General features: G+C 40.1%; 1 protein-coding gene across 1 annotated transcript; it reads right to left on the bottom strand.

The window, feature by feature from the left end:
- Positions 1-255: 255 nt before the first annotated feature.
- On the bottom strand, positions 256-23,978 carry LOC103355067 (protein FAM19A1-like). The gene is given in 5 exon segments (XM_008278724.1): positions 256-288; positions 480-604; positions 1,787-1,927; positions 22,629-22,799; positions 23,933-23,978. Coding segments are annotated over 5 exon segments (516 nt in total).
- Between the last annotated feature and the right edge of the window lie 2,060 nt (positions 23,979-26,038).

Genomic DNA, 26,038 nt, shown 5'->3' with positions numbered 1-26,038 from the left:
TAAAGCAACTATAGGTTAATTGTCTCTTGTGATAACTGATCCCATGACAGTGCTGAAACGAGAAGGAAACAGGACACAATGTAAACAACAGAAATGAAAATAAATTGTACGTTTTACCCTTTACAAAGCTCGACAATTAAAGCAGTTGAAAGAGATTAATTAGTACACAGACATCCCTGGTATAAACGGAGAGGCTGACCTGCAAATTAACCTCTGCACCGGGGGCGTTCCTTTGCATCCTTCCCCGCAAAAATGCTAATATGTTGATGTTGTGTATGGCTGAGTGTTCTGACAAGAGAAAAGAAGGAAGAAATTGCGGGGTTAGACCGTGTTGTTAACAAGTCAATTTGCACTGAAATTCAATCCCTGTAACTATGCTGTTTTGTTGACGCCACAGCGAGTGTGACAGCGCTGTACGTCTCCCGCCCAAAGTTCTGCTATAATATCTCGTTTCCCGCGGTCAAGAGAGGTTATCTTACCCTTGTGGTTTTGATCTTGTTCCCGGCATAGCACATCCAGCCTGAGTTGTCAGGGAGCGTCTTGCATTCCTCCCCCTCCAGGCAAGGCTCCATCTCACACCACCACTTCCCAATTACTATGGATGCTACAGGCAACAAAGACAAGAGAAATGGCATTGCAGGTACCTTTCACCTTAAGAGAATGCAAAGCGCTGATAGCAAAACTGGGCAGTTTTGGAGACAGACGGCCAATCAGAGAGATCGTCCAATTCTAATTATTAAACGTCGCATGTCAAGGGTGTCGGTAAGTGACATGGTTGCATTTATCACATTTTAGACAACTTGTTTTGATGCGAAACTGATGCTCTGCGTTTTACATGTACATGTAAGTATATTAAAATGCGACTTCTTTATTAGATGTGGTTGTACACGAATGCAGAGGGTGGAACCGAGCCCTTTCATTGAGTGAGAGGATCGGTAGGTGTGACTGGGACTTGACTTTAATGCACACCACATTCCTGCCATCTGGAGAGAAAATTGCCTTAAATACAGGGTAAGTAGACAGTAAATGGTTTGTAATGTGTGACAGAGGAAAAGAATCTGTCAGAGCTGACATCGAGAGACCTCAAATACCCCCAGTCCCCTCACAGATTGCGGTAATATTTGCAAATGGATTTAAGATAAAAGCTGCAGGTGTGAGGTCTCCTAAAGCCAATATGTATTTTAGCTGTGTCAGGCCGGGGCACCAAATCCATTTATTACAAGGGATTGAGCCTGTGTAGCTGACATTTGTCAAAGCATGTATAAAACCATCAGGAAATATCTACAAGGTACACACGTAATCAACACCTACTTTGTCTGCATCTCATCGCCTTGTGCTATTTCTTATTTCTTTACTCTTCCCCGGGGTGTGCTACATTCAGCGGCTGTGTTTGACTGTCTCGTGGTGGAGTAAAGCTTACCCCAGCAGAAGCCTTCTGCTGTCTGTAAGCAACAGAATTTGGATGTGACATTATCCCAGGTAATGTTAATCTTATTTGGGACACGGCGTTGCATGGGTGACTTAGGCTTCTTGAGAGATTTCAACAAATCTCTGTATCTTTACAAAACATAGCAGTTTTTGCTGGCAGGATTCTTGCGTTTTGTATAATGCAGAACATTTTTTGGTAAATATTTAAATAAGAAAAAAAAACTTTCTTTTCCTGCAATGCAAGCACATTCAGAACAAATAGTTTTTCTTCGTGCAACCACAGGACGAGATTGTAGTACACCTGATATTGTAGAATAAATCTGACAATGAACCTTCCTTTAGTTGCTAAAACACTCACCGTCAACACAAGAAGGCCTGTTTCTGGTGGTTCCAGCCACCTTCCCTGGCAGACAAGAACACTTGACTGTCTGTGACCGCTCCTCGATACGATTCTTATTACAGCATCTGTGAGCAGCAATTACTTCGCATGTGCCCCCCTCTGATAAGGAGAAGAAAAAAGAAAAGGAAAAAAAAACAGACAACAGACTACATTAAGTCAGCATCTCAGGGGTAATCAAACACAGCAGCATTTGCTTTCTGAACACCTCGCTGGACATTTGTGGATCAACGCAGACCGTCTTGGTGAAAAGTAACCAATTCACTGGAGCTCTTTACCTAACTACCATTTGGAGGTAATATTTCAATCTTGCGCTTTACTTGGCTGCATTTCAGAGGGAAATATCGCACTTTTAGCTCCACTAGATTAGAGCCATAATGATTACATGATTAATTGATGAGTTAATCGTCAGATATGTAATCAATCGTGGCATTTTTAGGCATAAAGAATCGTCTGCCGTCGGTTTCTTCAGCACAAGGATTTTCTGCTTTTCTCTGTTATATCACTTTAAATTGATCCGACAAAACAAGACTTCTGAAGACATCATTTTGGTTTCTGAGAAAGTGTGGCTGACTGGTTTCAGATGTTATGAGATGTACTGGTGCTTTCTCCAGAAAAATGTCATAATCATGTTTCTGCCCATAATTTTTGGACACTTTAAAAATATACTATAAGGTTTCTCAACGTCATGTGTCCTATGTGTAATGCAGCGTCCATATTCATGAAATGTTTGTCTCCACACAGCGAAATAACTGTAAAACATCATACAGTTTAGCCGTAAACCAGAATAATTATTCCTGTGCTTTACACTCTTTGAACAAGCGAGGCCCCTGCAGCTTGTTGAATGTAAAACGGTGATGAAGAGATGTGTGAGAGCGGGCAGAGAAAAAAAAAAAAGACATCTATTAGCGGGAGGAGAGGCCTTCTTCAGGGTTATCATGAATATGAACACTGTATCCACCATGCAATTATCACCAAACTGCTGGCTGCGCCCTGAAGGATGAGAGGACTGGACCAAACGGACTCGACCCACCTCAACCACTGGCCTCTCCCACCCACTGCGCTCAGACTCTCCACATATGAGAGCTGTGCAGCAAAGGACCATCTGACAGTTACACCCGTCAGCATGACACAAGATCAAGGAGGTTGTAGAGAGAAAGAGCAGTGAGAGGGGAAAAGTATCTGGTATATTGCCAGCAAAGTGATTTGAAGTAATGTTTGACAATGAGCTGTGGGTTTGTGAAATGTGTCATGGCTAGATTTGCATATATCGCTTTACTACATTTGAATATTTCGGTTTGTGAAGTCGTCTTGATGCAGAGCAATTTCTTAGGAGCAAAAATACATCCTCGCGCAGTTATCTTGCCATCCTGCTGTAGTTAGAGCAGCAAACAACATTGAACCACTGCAGCTGAAGTGATCATAATTCAATCACAATTGCTGACAATTACCCTCTCCTAGTTAACATGCACTTACAGTATTGTATATGTAATGCATTTAGCAATTTTAAAAAAACACTCCAACTTCATTGCACTCACATATAAAGACTTTATGTTTTTGTTAGTATGTCAAACCAGCTCTTCCTGTGACGCATCTGTAAGTGGTATATAATCAGCAGCTGAAACAACCGGTTGATTACTACGTGAGCAGATCAATGAAAAGTGAGTCTGCAACAATTTCACATAAAGAAAAAAATCATTTTTTCACTTGTTTAATCAAGCAAAGAAATAAATAAAATAAAAACTGTGTGCACCCTCTTTGTTCTGTTTAGGCATTTGCTGCTTTTCTGTGTTTTATATGATTTTAAAGTAAATATCTTTGGTTTTTTGGACTGTTGGTCGGACAAAACAAAACATCTGAAGGTGTCACCGGGGGCTCTCAGAACTTGTGATGGGAATTTTTTATCATTTTTCTGCCTTCAGAACGTCCACAGTTTGACGCTCGGCTGACCCTCGTTGCATGTCGTACCCCCCTCTCTCTTTTTGCATTCCCTGTCTATCTCTACTGCAGATATAAGATAAAGGCAAAAAATAATAATAATAAATAAATACTTAAAGATAAAAAGAAAGCAATAATTATAGTCCAATTGATGTTTTTTTTTTCACTGAATTTGAACACATTCATTATTTGTACATGTGTTTAAAGGGTAACTACATGTATTTGGTTCTATTATTATATATGCTTACAACTGCTGCACTGTTCTGTGCTGTCTGTGATAACATCATTTCATTTGGATGCCTAGTAGAATGTGTCTATGTTGTTAAAGCTGCAGCTAAAATTGTTTTCATTATTGGTAAGTCTGCAGATTATGTTTTCAGTTCATTGATCAATAGTTTTGGGGAGAAGTGCAAAACTCTGACATCAAAATATGACGTTCACTGAGATGGAATGCACAAATAAGGCACATTTTTATTTGAAAAAAAAAATGCTTAGATGATTAACTCAGCATCAAATTAGCAGCAGATAGATTTTCTGTTAATTGATTAATCAATCTGCTAATTACTGCCGCTCTGAATTGTTGTAAATTCATTGTTGATCTCTTCTTTATATTAGTATGTAAGTGTATTATAGTGAGTTGTGAAAACTGCAGATTTTAGATCCTGCCTTGACTATAAATAATCACGAACTGCCTTTATATGCTGACTGGCAGTGATGGTGGGGTGTTCATAAACTGGATTCATTTCGCTTTGATTCCCAAGACTTAAGAGGTGATCGGGGTTAGGACGGTGTTGACGCCGCGATTGTCTCGTTCGGTTTGTCGAGAAACAAAAACAAAACACAAGTTTGTCATTGTGAACATTGCTGTGTTCAAACTATAATTTCACTCAGAGGCTGAATTAAGTCATAAAGAAGCTTAAATTCAAAAAAGGAAAGAGATTTGGGACCCGTCATGTGAGCTCCGGTGGGGATTACTCAGCAGAGGTCCACGTGACCGGCTGGGTAGAAGCAGATCACTACTCAGATTTGACTGTTTCTTTTTTTTTCACTTCATCGCATTTCCAGTGATCGTTATCTTTCCTAAAGTACAAAAGAAAAAAAGAAAAAAACAACAACTCCAAAAAAGTCAGAGTGAGATTGTGATAAACCTGATTGCAATGCAGTTTCTCCTGCGTGGATTTTAAGTATATCTGCAGTGCCTCATGCTTAAATAATTAACAAGTGTTAATAAACAGAGCTCGTGTCAGCTTCTGATGAAGGTGTTAATTGGATAAGGAACTTTAAAGAAACAAAAATTAATAGCCAAATTTCGGCACAGGGTGGAGGATGGAATTAAAGAAGCCCGTCTTTTTCTTTCCCTTTGCCTCTTGCCAAGTCTGTTAAGTTTCTTGGGGTTATCATGACTCCTGGCTCTGTGTTTCGGAAAACATCAACAGCCTTTGGTTTAACTGAAAAATATCCAGATCTTGTTGCCGGTCTGGAAGAACGTTGCCTGCTGTCTGATGCACTCAACAAAAGGGCATGTCTGCACAACGTTAATCGTGATGTACCAGTGGAAGCAGTAGGGCATCATTTGAAAACAACAGCCCACAGGGGTTTGTTCTTCTTAATGCATCTCCTTAATTGCATAAGACAGCCCCAGATTTCCTCTTTGATCTATTAAAAACACACTACTCAACAGAATTAACTTGCATTGCTTGTTGCTAGCAAACAGAGCAAAGAATAGGCATGCTCTATATTTGGAAATCATCACCTCCGAAGAATACATTAAAATCGAATAAAAATGCAAATCAGCGTGGTATTTCCAGCTGGCAGGTGTAGTGGGTACCTTTAAACAAAAGTTATGCTTTACTGATGAGTGCTCTTCAAGTTCACTCATGATTTTCAGCCTGCAAGTACAACACGCCGCATGCTCTGAGACCCCATCTTTGCATTATAAATATTTCAGAGGGAGACGGAGGATAACATAGCAGGATATGAGTGCTCTCCTCAGGTGAGGGCTGGAACCATGCAAGGGTATAATTGTTTTCTGTATTTCCATTTCTCCCATTATCAGGGACTATGAGCAAAGTCAGTCTCCTGAAAGACAAATGGCTTCAGGGAGTGTGTGTGTGTGTGTGTGTGTGTGTCTTTGCGTTGCCTCTGCAGCAACATTTTTTGACTGACAGGGAACAAGGGTCACACAGAAATTGTCATTCATCAGGTCAGAGGTCACGCAGAAGCAGAGGGTCTCAACTGGAACTGCCCTGTTTTTGTTGGTGTGCTCCCCGCTGCTGCCTCTTCATTACTGTGAGTCGGGAAACAGAAGCTGTCAGGAAACGAAGTGGCCACCTATACAACCTGCACCCAACAGGGCACGGCTCATTTTTAGGTCTGGGAGAGCTGAAAAAAAAAAGTCAGAAGTTTGTGCTATATGTGGTGTGAGCTCTGTCTGCGTTCTCTGGGATGATTTGTGACTGGTGTGGTTTGGTGTCTTATGGTGATTTATTTCTTGTGCTGAGATTTCTTTAGTTGGTCTCTTTAGAGGAAAAAAAAAATAAAAAAAAAAATCCTGAGAACAATGAACATCTACCGTATTTGGTAATGTGGTCCGTGGCCCCAATTTCTCCGGTCTCTTTCTTGCTTGCAATTGTCTTCGGCCTTCACTAATTCTAAGGTTACAGGTGCCATTTCTCATGTGTTATGGATTATTATGAATTTGACATCAATGGCACCTTAGTATTTCACCAAATTAAGCTCTGAAAGTGGAAAGAGGTTGAGGAAAGTTACAAAGAACATAGAAAATTACCAGCCTACTTTGCTTTCTGCATGCGTACTGAAATATTTACAGTGAGAGAGCAGCAGAAAGTAGGTGAAAATCAGTACATTTACTGTACTGCAGTGACATAGTATTGTATTTATCTAGGGAGTCACAAGAGACGGATTAAAAACCAGGCAGAAGTCTACACTGCAGAAGGTGGAATATTGTGACTTTTGGGTTTAGCGTGGGAAATCTTCTAACCTGCGTCTTGCTAAGGCTCCCCCCTTGAATATCGATGCCTTGAAGCGTTTGTCGAAAATCCGTTATTCACCTCAGTCTTTGAATTAAGCATTTGTGTATCCATGTGACGCAACTCTGCCTCAACAAAATTACATTCCTATCTGACAAAACTGCATTTTCAATTATGTTTTGAGGAAAATGTGAATTTAGCCTGATTACTCTGGAATACATTTAATCATTATTTGTTTTTTGTTTGTTTTTGATTTTTTTATTTTTTTTGCCATTTATTTAATTGCTTTACTTTTTGCTGCTTTTCGGCTAACCAAATTATATATTAGATGAGGTAGGACTCACCCTGGCAAAAAAAAAGTGAGGAGAAGCTTCAAACTTGTAGTGAAAAGGTCATTTTTTAACCCAAGCAACGACAGAGTTGGGTTTCCTGAACCTAACCAAGTCATTTTAGCGCCTGAGTTTAACCAAGCTTCTAACATGTGGCTAACGTTACTTAAACCTAACCATGTAGTTTTGGTGCTGAAGGGAAAATTGTCAGTAAATGAAAAGTGAAAATTAAACTTCAGTCTAAGAATTATGGTCCAATGCGGGATACAAAAACTGCTCTCCTTGGCGATGCTCTTATGGCTCCTCCTAATGCAGACTTTGTGGCTCTTTCTAACTGGAAGTCTTTTCTACTACGTCACAGCTCAGAAAACATTTGTTTTGAAGTGAAATTCTGTTTCTTTCGACAAGTAAATGAAAATGCATAGGAAGTTGCAGGAGACAGGGTTGTGTGATGACATGATGATAGAAGATGAAACCTGAGGCAGAGTCATGGAACAGGACTTTGTTGCTAACATATACGGGATGTCGGTCCTGTGTTGTGGGAAGTGACCAACTTAAGCAACGCTACCAACTGCAGCCACTGTGAACTGCATGCTGACTTGTGTGATGAAGTTATTGTAGTCAGCCATCAAGTATTAAATTAAATAGGCCTAATTTTTCCTGTAACAGCTATTTAATTGTTTCGTGTCATGTTCACTGTCCAAAAAGGTTCATGCAATATTACGATGGTATCTCTGTCTGCCTCCTCTCATCACTGCAGAGTTGGTAAAGGTTAACAGCTAAAAAGCCAGACTACAGCACAGTTAAAACATTGAACTCAGAGATCTCCCTGCTAAAAACAGAAAAAGACCAAATTGGAACTGATCTGTAAATTGTCATAATGAACCGCCAAACTTGATTTCACTGACAAATTTCTGCTTTGTGGGCAGCCCTAGATACTACATTTCCCATATTGCAATTTGCATCTCTCATTAGAAGTCCTGTATCTCAGAAAAGAAAGAGAGATGGTACAGAGCTGCAGAGGACATTATACAGCTACAGATTGAGCAGTGCTCCTTGTGTCAAGTGACTGAGCTGATTATGTAAATTACTTTCTGTTCCATGTATGTACTTTACAGTCATAGTTGGAAATAGTTTCCAAATCAAGATTTTCAACATACAGCAACCTGTACAGCTACGAGATATTCTTTTCTGCAAAGAATCTCCTTATCAAGCCAATTTAGTTTATCTGAGTTCCAACCCTTGCACTTTACTTTAAATGCAAATCAATTAAAGTTTCCCCTTTTCCCTAATTCTGGTGCAGCAACTTGCATTGTGCTTTCTTGTTTCAAGACACAGCCGGCGTGTTTGACAGTTCATTTGAATCGACTGTGAAATGCTGAAACCTTGACAACACTAATAGATTCATTCACCGGAAAATTAGGTTTTTAGCCATTCTTGTCTTTGTAGGATTCAGACTTTTACACCGTTAGAGCTCAAACTGGGGTTAAAAGTGTCTCCATTTGCAACTGTATATATTACAACAGTGAAAATATACATGAATATAATCAATATAAATGAATGTGCAACTCTACTCTGCTTTTGCATTTGCTATTTTCAGTAAATTTATCAAAAAAAAAAAAAAAAGCTTTTACTCAGAAGATTTTATTAATGTACGACCACTAGCTGGTAAAGCATTTTGCATTGCTGCTACTTTGACAGTACTTAAATGGTTGCACCACTGGATAATCAGAACACCTGAAGAACTTCTGGTCCATTATGAGTTCCTCCATTGTTGCATTTATCTTAACATCTACAAATCGTGTGGCTCCAGCACAGCTAGCAAATGGACCCAATGGTGACATTGTTAGTGTGCACAATCGCTCTATTGAAATTCCAACCAAACCTTGGGGTTGTTTTGTCCACTGCGAGTTCCAAGTTCAAGAATGACTGATGTAAGTTAATGCCTGTCATTATATACAGCAGACCTGTGGCATAATTTTTCATGGTCTTTTCACGTCTTACTGTACCAACTTGGCTGCTTTTCAATGTCAGATAAAATAATGGAGAATTTCAAATCTATTCACCAAATGAAACATAATGTTTGATCTCAAGCTATACCCACACAAAACAGAAAAAAAAACTGCACTAAGATTAGTTCTTGACTCATCTCAACGCCATGATTTCTGTCTGTTGTGACCTTCTGTTTCATTTCATCTGTTTTTCTACTTTTTTTAATGTCTACTATAAGGCAGTGTTTTGATAGCTACTGTAAAATAAATTTAACATTGAACATGAAATGGCTTTTGTGAAGCCTAAAAAAACCAACCAAAAAAACCCCTTTCTGGCACTCAACACGACTTTGCACAGAGGGATTGACTTAGTTCAAGTTTACCAAATGGAAATTTGTCAGAGCACTTAACTGTAATGCTATTATGCTCACAAATGACAACACCTGGCATCGGCAGTGTCTCAGCTGCTGGATGGAGAGTGAGCGTCGTTCAGTCGACCACCGCAATGAGTCATGCTGGAAGCCAACAACGCTGCATCGAAATCCGATGAGTTATGGACAGCAAGCCTGGATGAAGGCAAATGCTGTCAAATCATGCATGACATGAACGCGTAGCACCAATTCTGGATTTCTGTGGATCTGCGGTTCTGCCTGCCTAATGAATGTGAACAGGGTTCATGTGGGACTAGTAAATGGTTCTTCAGACGTGATGAAACAGCCATTGCACGGAGGAAAATGGTCAGTCCATCTCAATAGAAATGTCACTACGCAATAAGTATGCAATGACTCGCTGTCTACTGTAATGAGCCCGGACTGTGCGGTTGTCTCTGGAGATGCTGATAGCAAGTATACCCTCTGAATGGCAACACTCCTCCGCCATCTGTTCCAGGCGTTTGACACGATGTATACAAGAAGAAATATTATATGTGCGATTTATAGAGGGACTCTGAACACCATCTATTACTTGGGTAAAACCTAATAATCCAAGTGAAATATGTGTATAAAAAGAACGCAGCCCATAAATGAAAGGACAGCACCGAGAAGAGTCACTGTTGCACTCCATATACAAACCAAATGAAAGCCTAAGGGACTCAATTTAGCAGATAACCAGTTTCTCTCCCGGGACTTTGGATTCCAGTGACTGGCAGTCAGCGGCACTGTGTGCACGCCCTGCACCAAGTGTGTACGCTCACACACACAAGTGCGACGTGACAATATATCTTGATAACTGTGTGACATCTGAGTAACTCCAAACAAGCACAGAGCTGAATCAACGTCACACGCAAGCCGCTGCAAGTCAATAGTTCCTGTGGTTAATTATTTTGTAGCTTAAAAATCATTTAACAGAGACAGCAGGCCCTGATCTCTAAACCACAGCAGTCCGTGTTTTAGAGCACCACGCCTGTCACCTTTTAATGGGAAATGCATCCAAGGTGACCCATAATAGGCTCCACTTTCTCCGTGCATGCTCTCCGCAGACATCCAAGCCAGCAGGGTACAGCAGTTCTGTCGCTGGCAGGAAATGGGAGCGTCAGATTAGAGAATGTCTAATTAATGCAGATGGAAGACAGTGAGAGGCACAAAACATGTGACTGCATGGTGTCAAATTGAGTGACTATTTTTTTCGCCTGCCTTCTGCGAAAAACATCTGAAGTCCCTGTAGCACTGTTGTTATTCCAGGCATAAATGCTGGGGTGAAAGTGAGTGACATATTGCTCGATAAACTGCGAGACAAATTTGTTTTGAGGCTGGAGAAAATGCAGACGACCTGTGTGTTGGTGTAAATGATTAAAAAAAAAAAAAAAAAAAAGGAGCTCGAGGAAACTCAAGAAATGTTTGCTGAATTAACAGTGTTTGGAGAAAGCTTAAGGTAATAAAGGAGTAAACACATGAAGATTTTTTATTTTCTTCCTTAACAAACTAGATATATATTTTTTTTTTACCACATGCGCATGTTGGACGTTTGCAATTGTGCGTGCACGTGCTTGACAGAAAGGGAAATCAAAACAATTTACAAGCATAGAAAACTACCAATTGCTACTCTGAAAAAGCACTTTCCACGACAAATAAAAGCATAGAAATTCATGAAATATGGCTGGGGGTTTTGACAGCGTGTCACGCGAGGAGCCTGTAAGATTGGTCCTGTGCAGTGGGCCAAAGATTGGCGATACTTTATTGAAATGCAAAATGACTACTCACGGAGCAGAGCTGGTGTTGTTTTAAGATGCATGAAAACTGCATGCAACAGAGGAAGCAAGCAAGTGCTCGGTTAGGGAATGGGGTTATTCATTTGCATGTGAACCTCAAAGCCTGTCGTCTCATGTTGTCACATACAACCCAGGCCCAGGACGCTGCAACACTGGTCCTGATCAAGGGTATTAAATGCTATTTTGACTCCCCGACGAGTGAGACCCGCACATGAAAACGGCCTGTGGTTATTTGGGTTTTTATGGCTGGAGATGTGCGGCTTGTTGAGCATGACAGCGCAGCGCAGCAATCACACAGCAGCTTTCGTGTCCATTAAACACACATAAACAAAGGCTCTATCTGCATTATCCTCTTGTCGCACTCGTTCGCTCCTGACTTTCCAGAGAATAGGCAAACAGGAAAAAAAAAAAAAGAAAACTGCAATGTGAAAATATGTCTTCTGTCAGAGTGATGTCATTCATTTTTAAATGTCAAGCTGTTCCTGTCCTCCTATCAAGCCCTTTTCCCCGTCTGGCGAATGTCCAGAACTGGTATTTCATATTTTTAGATCGCCTGCTCTGATGAAAGAGTTATATTCAGTGAGAAGAAAAGGAAAGAAAGATAGAGCAAAGTCGGAGAGCCTTTAGAGAACGGCTGCTCGCCTCTGATGTGACTGCTGGCCCTCTGACTGTCGACCAGACCAGATACACACGGTACCAATACGTCTGCATCGTGTAAACTGTGTAATGTGCATTATGCAAAGGCTAAATGACCTTTCAAGCTGCATGACACGTACGCTGAAGAGACAGTTATCGTGCAAGGCCGCTGATAAGCAGTAAAATTTGGCAGATATTATCTCATTTAGTGTGACTCTATTGAACAGATTGTGATCACATCTTCCTGCAGTTGAAGAAGCTATAGAACATGTGCTGCTGTCTGGTGAAACATTTCCAGTGCATACACAACGTGTTTTAAATCTGACATTGTGGATGCGTTTCATTTTACTGGCAGCCTCATTAGACTTTAAATTATGGGATACAGTATCAAATCTTAATGTGAAGCCGTAAAAGTACTGCCTTTTTTATTGTCATTTGATTCCTCCTCGTGATGCACGACTCGAAATGTTTCAGTCAGTCCTTCCATCATGTTGTTCATATTTGACAAAAGTGTAATATCTCGGCTATTGTCCCACATTTTCACACGTGCACGCTTCAGTCTCGAGCAGGAAAAGGTAATTGGATCTGTATTGTAAATATGCCAGAAGACTTATGGCACACCAAGGAGATATTAGAGAAGGGGAAAAAAAAACAGAAATCTGCCATAGAGCCTGATAAACCCAATATTAATTACTTTGCTTATTTCTAATACTTCCCTCCCCCTTGGAACCAATTAGTAAGTTGAGATGCTTCTTTTCAGTTTAATGAGGTCTAAGTAATGATAATGAATTTCATACTCCTGCCAAGCATTTAAAATAGGCTACCACAAAGGCAACGCCATATGAAATGATCTCTCAAGCATAATTCCCACTCTGCAAGAAATATTTCTTTCATTGAGAAAATCAAGAAATGAGGAAATGAGGTCCCATTTTCACCACTGCAAATACGAGGATGAATTAATAGCGGTAATCTTTCTTCACGCTGGGCACGACAGGGGGGGTTAGCCATGTGAAATAACTTAGAATCTGCAGACCCAGTTTCAGCTGGATTTTAATAAACAACATTTCTAACAACTAGGTCAAAAAATCTGGGAAATTGCATCCAAATTGGACCGCGAGTGGCCAAAGGAGAGGTGACATCTAAGGAGCGAAAGGAGCCCGAGGGCTGCCACACCTTGAAAAATCCTTCACAAGGAAAAAGAAGCCAGAGAGGGAGAAATCCCCGTGACAAACTTGTTACATCTCTGCATCTCTACACTTCCTTATAATGTGGGCTAAAAGAGAAAACTATGCACAGGGGTAGGCTTTTACCTCGGCAGGGAGCGTATTTGCTGGAACAATCCTCAGGACACATAAGACAAGAAGGTCTGAACTTTCTGATATAATATTTACAAACAGCGGGGACACAAGCTATCATTAATTCACCAGTCGTTTTTGTTTCAGGGGGGAAAATGTTGAATTAAAGAGGAAGAGTGCTCACACATGAACTCACACTGGCTTGTGCAACCACTGACATCAGCAATTACTGTGAAGTGCAGCGATGGTGGGATACTTTCCACTGTGAGGGCTTGTTTTGATTCTCTGACACAGGAACAAAAGATAAAAAGGTTGAATTGATTTTTTTTCATGTTATTAATCAAGAGAATTTTGAAGTGCTGTCACAGCGTCTGGCACAACATTTACTGTAGTCTGTTATCCTGTTATTCAGTGGCTTTGAGGGTTTGACTCGGTGGACGGTTAAAAAATGTGCTGAGTCCAGGTGGGAGGCTGTAAAGTGCATCGGATTAGTGGTGCGCACTTTCCTGCCATTGTCTAATGTAAGGGTGTGGCCGATGGGTTGCCGGATCGGGGAGCCTGGATCAAAATCAAACACAAAGTGAAGGCAAACGACTACCAAGACGTTCAAAACGAGAAGCGAAATGACCACAAAGACACGCAAAATGAAATAATAAAATGATTTGCTGTTTGCCTTTTTCAGTCTGGGTGTCTTGCTCCTGTGTGGGAGTGCTGGGCGGCTTTTTGCACGTCTGTGTCCAGAGGACAGTTGACTCATGAACTGTCTCTGGCTGCAGGCTGTTCAAGTATTTTTTGGATATTATTTCATGTTACAATCCTTCCACTTATTAATTTGGCATTCATTGGTTACACACAATAAACAATGCAACTATTTGTCATGTAAAGTTTATCATTTCCGAGAACCAGAGTCTTAAATGTGAATTTTACCCTATTTTTATTCTTTTACCCCTGCAAACCTGTACCCTAGTCATTTAATGCCCCCAGCCCCATCTGAACCTCTCCAAATCTGCCCCTGCTCTAATGCACAATTCACCGTAATAAAAGTTTAATCGTAATTACACCTAACATCATCATTATGTATTAATTAATATGAAACATTAATGTTATCCATAAACCCCATTACAAAACCACTAATTTATTTTCAGTCGCAGATAATTGTTGCTACAGATAAGCCGGCTCAATAACTTTCCAGGGGCATTACTATTAGCGAAAGCACTTATTTAGTTTGCTGTTTGCACACAACAAAAAAAGAATTGCATCTGTAAAAGCTGAGCTTTGTTTAGGACTATTTCTGGATTAAAGCAAACTGAACACTTTTATCAGGATTCAGGGTTTCAGAGTCAACTATCCTTGAGCTATGTCAGCTGTCACAGCAACATATTTAGAAAAATGCTGCTAACTACAAACAAACCAGGGTCTGAAAATCTAGCTAAGGACCTCGGGAAGATGCACTGCGTCTTATATCCGAGGGAGACAAAGGGGTTTGAAACAATCTACTAATAATGGCAGTCTGAGGCAAAACATGCTCAACTATTCTCAGCAGTAACTTAACAGGAGGTCTCCTGCATGCACAGTCATAACGATGGCTCAGAGAAGGACCGATTATGGGAGCAAATACATAAATATAGTAATATTGGGAGTAACAGTCCATGCTGAATATTCCTAAGAAAAGTGTTGTGCAAGACCACGCTCACTCATCGTGCATACAAACATATCTGCTTGTAACTGGAAAACGTGACATTCGCTAAGACGCAAGGTTAAGAGACTTGGCTGCAGGTCGATGTGACATGCCCACTCGATAAAAATGTTGTGCTACTCGTCACACTCAGCACTGCTGAATAAGAAACCTGCTGCAAAATGTGCCCACTTAGGTTCCACTGGTTCCAAAACAGACATTTTTTTTATTGTTTTTAGTTTAGTCTTTTCTTAATTTTGCTCTTTCCTCATTGCATATGTTTATAATGATGTTTAATCAGTTCCTTTGCCCCAGTTTAACTGAGTCCATCATTTATAACATAATGTTTGTGGGGTGGTGGGGTCTATTGTCTTTAAGGCACTTTGTGTTTCATTTCACATGTATGCAAATAAAGTCTTCATTGCCATCCAGAGCCTTTATATTTTATATATACTGTACATGTGGTCAGTGTTGCATATTTTACATGCAGCCTGTGTTCATATAGTGTAACTTTGTGTGCGCTTTTAGAGCCGCTCTTTGAGAAACTAGAATATAAAAAGTGGGCTTAAACTACCTTAGCTTCCATCAGATGTTTTTAAAGATCAGTCTTAATTGCCTCTAAAATGTTCATGGCATGTTACCTGTCAATTTAGACCAAAAAACTCTATCTTCAGCAGCACTCTGTGATCTGCACCTCCTACATGTGCCACATTTAAGACATCTTGCATGTTACTTTATAATGATTTAGAAAAATACAAGACACACTTCCTGTTATGTGCTCTGCCTCTAACTTGCAGTCCTTGTCCTCTCTAAAGCTGAGTTAGGACCTCTAACCTCTACAATGTCTGAACCACTGTCAAAACTAGCCCAAAAGGATCTTTAATTTTTTTTTAGTTTGTTTTTTTGTACCAAAAAGGAGGACATGGAAGTAGCTCACTGTAATCAAGAGTCAAATCAGGCCAGCAGAAGGTATTAAATTAGTTTCTTCTTACTGTCTAAACACACAAAATCAGTGTGTTTCATTACAGAAAACTGCTGCTATATGGCAATGATTAGTGACCAGGGATGAGAGGAAGTAAGTGTGTAGGATCAGAACTGCGTACTCCACCTTTAACTACAGGCCTCAGAGCAGTGGTTCCCTAAGTGGGGGGCACTCTGGGATGCCTTTAAGGTGGGCTTTGTCATATCACTGGTATTTTATTGATGCATTTAGTTATAATATTAACTTTTACAAGACAGAAGAAAAAACTGTTATTATTCTTGTCTGCCTCCATGAAGTCATGAAGTAACATCTTAAGTCCCTTTTAACTATTAGTAAGTACAAACACCACGGCTGTGCAGCGATTGTGTCAGAGCGGACAGACGGTGTTACTGCAGCTTCCACATTTATCACATGATGCACATCATGGCAAAAAGCATTTCCCCACACACAGTCATTGGATAAGGAGCAGCTGTAAAATGGTGAGAGAGAAAAATCTTGTCATTGCAAACCTCACAAAATTACACTTTTATCATCACACTTTGATCCATTTGGTCCAATTACATTTAGAAAGTCTGCAAGAGCTCTATGATTATTTTATTTAACCCTCTGAGCCCTAGGCTACTTTCAGGATAATTTCACTACCTTTACTTTTAATGTCTTTTCTTGGTCAATATAGGAACCAGCCATACATGCTGTACTTTGTGTCATTGTCAGTACAGTCTAGGCTGTCCATATGCTTCCAGGTTGTCTATGTTGGAGAGATTGCCTATAATCTAGCAATTTTAGAACCACAATGGTGGGATACAGCATGACTTATAACTTAGGAATAATCTACATTTATAATTAGAATTGGTTCCTTAACGTAAAAACATTTCATATTTTTAATCGGTGAAGCATGCAAATTCAGTAGCCTGCTTGCAAAGGTGGCAAACCAGGCAAATATTTGCCCTCTATCTTCCCCCCACCTCCACACAAGAGGCCCCTTTGCGTTCCCCAGAGTCGAGGATCACAGCTTGCAGATAGGTGACCTGTGCTTTATTTTTTAACCGCAGCTTTTGAATCATTGCAACGAAAAGCAAATCCATCATTATGTCTTTATTTTTCATGCAAATGGGCCCTTGACTTATTCAGGAGAAGCAGGAGTGCAAAAATGGGTGAAGAAATTAGTAAAGATATTACACTGCAGATGTTTGATCTGTCTTCATAACATTATTACTTGGCCGTGTACAAATATGTAACATGCAAAATTACAAAGCTAGAGTTCAGCTCTTTTTTATGCCATGATATTAACATGAAATGATTTCATAGACATTAACGTATGTAGATACTAACACATCTTTGCAACGACGGGTTCATTGGTAATTCAAACAAGAGTAATAGTGTGGAGATGGATGTACAAGTGTGTGCAGGTTGTATCTGTGATTAAATTTGTTGCAAATTCAAGATATATATATATATTTGTATTTTTTAATTTTTAATTTTTTAAAATCACAGACACGTTGTTGCACAGATAAGTAATTAGCACTGTCGGAAAGGTCAAGTTTTTCGGTTTTATTTGATATGTGCTACACCTCACTGCAATGAGTTCTTTAAGAGCAGCTCAGCCAAGAAGAAGCAATGCGAATTTAGACGCAAAGTGCATCCGTCAGGCTTGAAGGTTTAAGTCTATTTATGTATGTAGGGAGCCAACCGGAAGTCAGCTGCTCAGCCAGCGGGAATCTCGGTGTTTGGGTGCAAATGCAGAAGCATGTGGAACATCTGGGTTGCTCTTGCCAGAAGCGAAGAAAACTTTTTCAGCTCATGCGCCACTGAACAACTTTTCATTCAAATATAAGAGGCACCTTCTTGTAATCTGGTATCCGGTTTTCCTTAATGCATCCATGGTGAGCACAGTGGAGTGCAGCGTTTGCCTGGAGGAGCCATGAGGGAAGGTACACAAGACCATCCTTTGTAAAGGGTAGTATGACATCAGCGCATGCATTCATTAGAAATCTGTTGATGTGACTGGACACTGCAGATGACTGGACTGTCACCACAGTTCCATACTTGATGAAAAATAGTTTAAACTTAGGTGTAAAATTACCAGCAAGTTTAGATTTCATTTGCATTCCTATTTGCAGATTAGTTTAAATGAACTCTATGATTAATAAAGAGATCATAAAGCAATTTTAATCATTCCTCAGAAAAATTTTTCTTTTCCCGCTCAGTCATTTTTCCATTTTTCAGTGAGAGTCTGTCGTCTGCGAGCAGCAAACATATTTAAATATTGATTTTTATGAGTCTCGTGATCTGTACTTTAAGTAGAAAGTATATTTTTACATAATTTCCACTTTCCCTAAAACATGTGGTTGCCTTTATTACATGTGCAGATAATATCTGGTAATGTATTTTCTTGTTTTGCTTCATTCCACATCACCGATACAGCCACTGATGAGTTCATGCAGACCCAAAGATGAATAAGTTTGTTTAAAATGTTGCTTTCCCGTCACATTTAGTATGGGGTTATGGGAATCAAACACCTTTTTGATACCGGGATAGAGGGTTTTAATGACAGCAAGTCTAAAAATGAAGACTTTGCCAAAGCAGCTGAAGACGAGGATTATATTTTTGTGCCTGATGATCAGGCAGATATGACTTTGACAATGCTACCTCAGAGATAATGAGCTTCACAGCAAAATAGCAGACTGCTGCCAGCAGCATGTTGCAGTGACCTCAAGATGTGACTGATTTGTGATTACTTTTCTGACTAATGAGTGAGCGCCATTAAGCAGTTACTGCTGCTTTTTTGTATTAGAATATGCACATAAATATAGAATATAATTCATTACGATGAAAGAGTTTCACAAGTTGTAAAAAAAGAAAAAAAGAAAAAGAAAAACAGAACAACATGGGCATCTATAAATAATAATTAAACAAATATATAAAGAAGTGTTTTGGGAAGCATTATTATCATAAATAATATATTCTTAATAGTCATTTTAATTAGGAGCTCAATCTGTCTCAAGAGTAACAGTCTTGTATTCACCCGACATATGTAGAGTGAAAATTAACAAAAAGAAATGTAGTTTTGTGACCTGCGACCTTTATAGAGCTGCAGAACTTTGTGTGGAGTTAGCACCTCTGTTATTAATATTTGGGGATTCTGGCTTAGATAAGAAACAGCTGGTGTAGTCATGAGAGAGAGAAAGCTGGCTAATTAATTAAGCTGTGGGCCACAGAAATTCATTTTGCATATAAGCGTTGTGACCACAAAGCATAGCCCCAGCACAAAATTGGCTGAAAGTCTTCAATTAAACATGCTGTTTAAACAAATATCCACAAGCTTAGAGAAGCGCTCTCTAATGAATAATTCATCGCTCCAGAGAGGAAATAAACGGGAAATACTAGAATATGTAAAACCTATTTGTAGCTGTGAGCATACAGTAATAATTAAGCCACTGATTGTCCTTAGATTCATTTACTTAAGAATATATTTTCCTTTCAGGGCTAACCAAGGAAATTACATGAATACTTTATTGCTGCTAAAATATAATACAACACTGAACAAACTCTGCCTCTCCTTTCAACAGAGCCGTTAAAGCATGAAATCTTTCTCAGAGCCAACGGAGGAAGTTTCTGGTGTTCTGCTGAGTGGAACGGGGTCTTTCAACATCACAGTAACATGTGTAACAACATCAGGACAAAGTGAGCTCCAGATGTGGTGAGGCCTCCGGCTGAGGCTGAACGCCACTTCCTATCGGCACCGCAGTGGAGCGGCGGTGACACTAGCGAGCGCATGGTTGAGAGGAAGTCTATGGGAGGGGTGGAGGAAGATGTATGTCAAAATAATGTGCCTCCAGGATGCATTATATAACGCTATTAAATTGTCAGTGTCTAAAACAGTGCATAGAGGATACAACCTTTGTTTGTGACAGCCGAGAATCCATTTTCCATGTTTGTTTCATTGTGAGTCTTATCAGCGAGTGGTTTCTTTTGTCCTACTCCTCTTAACCTCACTAAAATGGGAGTTTTTTTCGTGGTACTTTAACTTTAAATAAAATGAAACTATAGCTGCACTCCATGCGTTAGAAGGGGAAAAAATATCTTTTTAAGCAGCTTAATATTGAAAGTCCATTCGAGTTGAAAAGGTGTATCTTGAAGAGGAACTGAAGTGGCTGAGGAAGATGGATAACTATGGTTGCAATAGAAGACTGTCTTAGTGTGAAACAATGCAAGAAGAGAAGCAGACAGTGGAACATATATAACACAGAGGCATGTATGACCTAAATCTGGTAACATACAGCGGATACTTGCAAGTGATATACTTCTGCTTGTATCCTCAGTTTCGGTGCTCTGCATATCTCATATACACATTCACTCGCACCTACACATTTCCCAGCAAACACAAGGTAAGAGATTATCTGCAGTGTTGAGAATCAATGACCTTTCAGTTATGAACAGTTTGACCCTGCAAAGCCAACTGTTGGTGGGAGTGAGTTCACGAGAGAGCAAGGCCACCTCAGGCAGCCACTATCTGCTGTTTGTCGTACTTTCTGCTAACACCTCCACATGATGCACTGCATCACCAGTGGCACTATTTCTTCCTCTGGAAATAGACTGCGGCTCAACACATTCAACACACCTTTGTTCTCGCTGCAATGAAGCATATATTTCAATCTTTACCACATATCATACGAGATTTGCAGTGTTGCCCCTCGAGAGTAATTCATCCATTCATATCTGCACAGCACATTTTGTTGTATTTGTAGCATCTGCATTAAGTTTTACAGTCATTGTAAGTGGGATATAAAAATATTTTATTTCTTTTTCTTTTTTTTGAGCAAGTCAGTGTTTTAGACCTGAAAAATCGTCCGTCTGCTGTTTCCTCTGGACATGTTCAGGGGTCGAGAAATTCGCGACCCTAAAAGCAACATCTCTGCCCGGCACTTTACAGATGCACGACGGACACAATCTGCTCTCTTTTGTGCACTGTTCACGCTCTTTGCACCAAATAAATACAGCACCTTATGAATCATACCGCAGAGAGCAACACTGCCTGTACCAGGAAGCCAGAGAACAGCCCAAAGCATATCTGAGAGAGTGGCAGGCAGCAATCTGTAAGTAGAGCTGTAGGGTGGAAAGCAGGCCACCTTGTCGGAATCACTGAGCATACACAAGCACCTAGTCAAGGGTCATCCAGCTAATGGACTTCTGGACACACATTCTTTGCAATAAGGCTGCCAGTATGTCAGTGCACAAGTAGAACAGTTGCTTGTGCAATGTCAAAAGAAATAATTGCCGAGAAAAAAAAAACATTTGGAGTGAGAAACACAATGCTGCTGATAAATCTGCAATCTTCCTGTCTCAGATGCTTTTTCACGCTACAGGTGAGTTTATTGACAAATAATAATTTATCCAGAGTCTGTGTGTGTTTAAGAGATATGAACATCAGGTCACAATTTAGCTGCTCCCGCAATCACTACACATGGACGATTTGATACGTCTCCCCGTAGATCTAAATTTCTATTGGCAAGGACACAACAGATCCTTCGCCCTCTGTAATCTCGATTTCCTCCGGTAATACCAGTCAGCGTGAACTTGTGAGATTTTTTCTGCCTTTAATGATTGGCCCAATGGTCTGCAACCAATGGCCTTCCTGCCACCAATTCATGACCCGTCAACCCCAATCCTCCCACCAATCCAACAGGCACACAACACACAGGCACAGAACAAATGTCCCAGTGTCAGAATCAATCCAGACAGGCATCCCATCCCCCTCTCATAAAACTGGCATCTCATTTATCCAGGAGTGAGGACTATGGTAAATGGAATGACAGGGCATTTACACTTTCAGCAGCAGAGGGTCCTGAAGGATTCGAATTGTTCACTTTGAACCTGTTTTCTCCAAGGAGGTACCTGAACGCACATTTGAAATATTAATTCCATTTTCTCTTTGTTGACACGAGGCCACTTTGGAGAAGATATGCTATTTGTCAGTGTCTTTTTTTCCTTTTCTTTAGCATTTTTTCTCCTCCAATAGACATGTGCACACCTGAGTAATGAAATGAAGGTGTTGGAACAGGAAGTCTTCTGGCTCACAATATTGAGAGTATTGAAAAGACCCCTTGCTGATATGCTTGAGGTGCACCAGCGCATAGAGGAAATAACAGACACCAAGGACCTGCACGCTCATGCAGCTACTTCTGCCTTTGAAGTTCTGACAGCATTCAGCTTCCTCTCCTCTGTTGAATCCTGAGATCATAATTATTTACCATAACCAGGGCTCACATCCGCCTGACGAAAACAAAAGTTCGACCGCAATGTTTCGGTCATATTCTATTCAGTGCAATTTCACAGGGAACACAATCGCACAGATCAAATTGAGGGGGAGAGCAGTGTAGCATGAATATCAACTGTAATAGCTCAAGAAGGGAAAAGCGCAAAGGCATTCATTGTCTATCTGTGTGATCTTCACAAAAGATATTCTCAAGTTATGTGGCACAAATCTTAATGAAATCAGCCACTATACAATGTGCCTGCTAAATAATTTGTTAGTTAACCGCTAATTTATTAATGGGAGTAATGACTTAATAAAATCAGTGAAATGCAAAGTTGTGTTGCTTTCCATGAGCTTGCAATAATGTAATTAAACTTATAAGCACCCAAGCCCAACTAAGAAGTACTTAAGAGGCTTTAAACACTCAATCTGTTCTTTTTACTTCTATGCTTTTGTGTAAATACATGGTAGCCACAAGCAAGAGATAAAGCACTGAAGGACTCACCAATCATATGAATTGTGGTTCGCCCAGGCCTCGTCCCATGATGCTGTTGGATGGTATCGTAGAAAGTGGCCTGACACAGCTGGATGGCAGTCACGCTGACCCAGAGGCACAGGCAGAGCAGCCAGGACATGACAGGACACATCTGCTAAGGACCAGCAGAGGTGGAATCAACTCACAATGCATTACGTTGTCAACCCATGACCTCAACCCCCCTCTGCCTCCAAACACACAAACACACACACACACTTCCGAGGTCCTGAGCAAACTAACAAAAAACACAAATATATACATTTCAACATTTTTTTGCACAAGCGTCTATAATTGGCTTTAACGCCCCTCAGTGGAGTTTTTTAGTCATCGGGATTTATCATTAGCATGATTATATAAGTATGAGTTCTTCACTGTTTCGGCTTCCCAGTTTGCCCTGTCTTGTCCCTGAGCCACAACACTGCAAATGTGGAGTGATCCCTGGGGAGTTTTTCCCATGCAGCAGAGATTTCCCCTGACAGGCTGACTCCCTTCAGCTCCTGAGCTGTGCTGCTGCCTCAAAACCAAAATCAAACTTAAAGAAAGATAAGATTTCGTGAGCAGCTGGCTGCCAAGGCTTTTCTGTATCTGTCGGAATAATGTGACAGTGACATGGCGGTAGTAGGAATCAAAAAGCCTTGTAATGTTTCACAATGCTGTTTAGATAAGGAAAAAAAAAAGACAAAACAAAAAATAGAACAGTGAGGAATGCTCCTGGTCACAGGAAGGAAATCTATGAAGAAGAAAATAATGAAGAAAAAAAGATGTTTCAACCCTGAAATTGTTTCACAGCAGTAAACTGAATTATTAATCATCCTTTGAAATGCATTATTCCCTATCAGACCCTGTTTTTTATGTTTTATGGTTTTTGATGTAATTCCTTGTGTATTTTAAAACTTTTATCAAAAAATAAAAAGAGCATCACATCATTAGGTTGTATGACATTTTTTTGTGTGTTTTACGAATATTTGGTGTGTATGAGATAGTCAGAAATGATTTAAAGAATAAACAATAGATAGATGTCTAAATAAACATGCAATTTTCAGTGTAATCAATATTAGGTTAATCATGAAAAGAGAAAATAAAAATGCATTTTGTTTACCTCAATAGTATACCACAGAATACAATTTTCAGAATGTGTGCAGATTTTAAAAAATTTGCATTTTATTTATTCAATGTATGATCTCCCAGTTTAACACAAAAACCTAAGCCCCCCTGACAAAACCAGGAATTAGTTTTTGCCCAGAACACAAAGAAAGATGCCTTACCTGAGCAACACAACAAAGAGTGTATAAATATCTCAACAGAATGACATAAATCCATCCATAATTCTGCTCATGTTGATCCCATCCAATAACTCTGAATTTGGCTCGAGGAGGGAACTCCACTGACTCTGCCTCCCTGCTCCACACTTTGATAGCAACAGTCCAGTGATTCAGAAATGACCGTCAAGCCGGAGTCAGGAAATAGATTTACAGCTCTTTCAATTCCACCTTTGAAATATCACTGCTTCCCCTTGAGGAGCTGCTCCCACTGACACTGAATTCATTTGCCCCTTCGCATTTATAGGCACGTGCGGAGTGCTCCTTAATTAACTGTAGTGGAATCTCTTCTTTCACCGTCTGCATCCTTCCAGTGTGAGGCAGCCTCTGAGCAGCGGCTCTGGCTGAGTCCCTCCTCAGCGAGCACTAAGAGACAAATGTTCCCGTACAGCTTGGCTGAGTGTAAAGACTGTATCACATGTCTTAAAGCCAGACTGCCTCTGGATTAGATGGAATAGTGGGACTCTGACTGATCATATGCTTCTAACAAATGCAAATCAGGGAAGCTGGCACTACTCACGTTGCTGTGACCACATGATTAACAATTATTTATATTTAGAATGGATTTCTTTTCCTCCTGAGGCAACGTTTCCTTTTATTCCTTCCCTTTTTTTTGTTGTAAGTTTCTTCTCTGCCCTACATTTAGGAAACTAAGAACACACTTAATGTTTTTAAGTGATTAAAAGTTAATCCAGGAAACTTATGCAGAAAGTCAGAATGTTATAGTGCCAGATACAAGAATACGAGGAAGGGAAGACGTAAACCTTCAGTCCTTAGCTTACCTTTGTGATGTTAGAGGAAGGTGCATAAAAGAAGATTAGACAAGAACATGTTTTCACATGCTGAGCAGAAAGGAATATTGAAAGCGGATTGTGTTGAGAAATAATGACGTCCATTCAGCTGAAGGTAATCTTCACCTACAGTGGGGGAGTTCTTCAGCCCGTGATGGTGACATAATGATGATCATTGGATAGACAGATAGGTGAGTGCTGTTATTTGGAGTAAATCAGCACCCAGTGGGAAACAACTCGATCCTCCCTGTTCCCCACCACCTTTACTACATGGTGAGCTCTACTTGTGAATTGTGTCTGGATTTTTTATCACTGGCATGCAGAACATGCCCAAGGCCTGCAAGCTCACGCTGCCATCTCTACGGCATAAAGACTTCACATTTTATTTTGATGCTTGCTCAGGAAGACAGGGTGCATTCCCAGTTCAGGAAGCAGTGAAGAATACCCAGAGAGAGAGGAACAGCAAGAAACTGCTTGAGATGTAGGCACACTACAACACAGCATTAATGTCTGAGGCTTTGGCAGAGTCAACTGTGTGCAGAGGGGGTTTGGGATATATAGGCGGAAGCCAAATAGCATAAATTGCTGAGTTGTTCTTAGCAGAACAATAGTTTCCTGAGATTAATTGTTCATAGAAATTTTCCCATGTTGACTATGTGTTTTGACACATAAGGACTGAACTTCAAGCCATCTGTTTCACAGGGAGTTTGTTCAGAGATATGTGGAGTTCTTGAAACACAGTGGAGACCATGCATCTCAAACACGAAACCCTGAAATCGATAATATCATTGATCTTTATCCCTCTGAGTCACACAGACAATTATCCAGAACCCAAGGAAAGAAGTGTTCCTGCAGTTAAAGTTTAATATTTGTAATAGGTGTGGGTGACACTACAAACTTTGTTTTGGAGAAAGTAACACCAGGGAAAACAATCCTGACTCAAAGTGATTATTAAAAGCGGCGAATGTATTTCTATGTCAACAACAGATGAAAGATGCATCATTGATAATCTAATTCTGAAAGCATTTTCATTACCACTGACTATTTCGACCAAATATTTTCTTTTACTTTTCTGTCGTTTTTTTTTTTTAAACACAGTTTTCAGCAGTAAGTAGCAATCACTGTATTCAGTAACAGCAGAGAAGCAACACATGCACTAAGGACACTGCTGTTGTAGAGTAAGTGTATTCTAACACAAGACTCTTGTTTTTTATCACCCGTCCTATTGAAGCTGATACATCTCTAATGTGAAACAGCCATTTAAAAATTC

Source organism: Stegastes partitus, unplaced genomic scaffold, assembly GCF_000690725.1.
Source record: "Stegastes partitus isolate 25-593 unplaced genomic scaffold, Stegastes_partitus-1.0.2 Scaffold4, whole genome shotgun sequence".
In the NCBI taxonomy this organism is placed as follows: domain Eukaryota; kingdom Metazoa; phylum Chordata; class Actinopteri; family Pomacentridae; genus Stegastes; species Stegastes partitus.
This window is presented reverse-complemented; position numbering and strand designations above follow the sequence as displayed.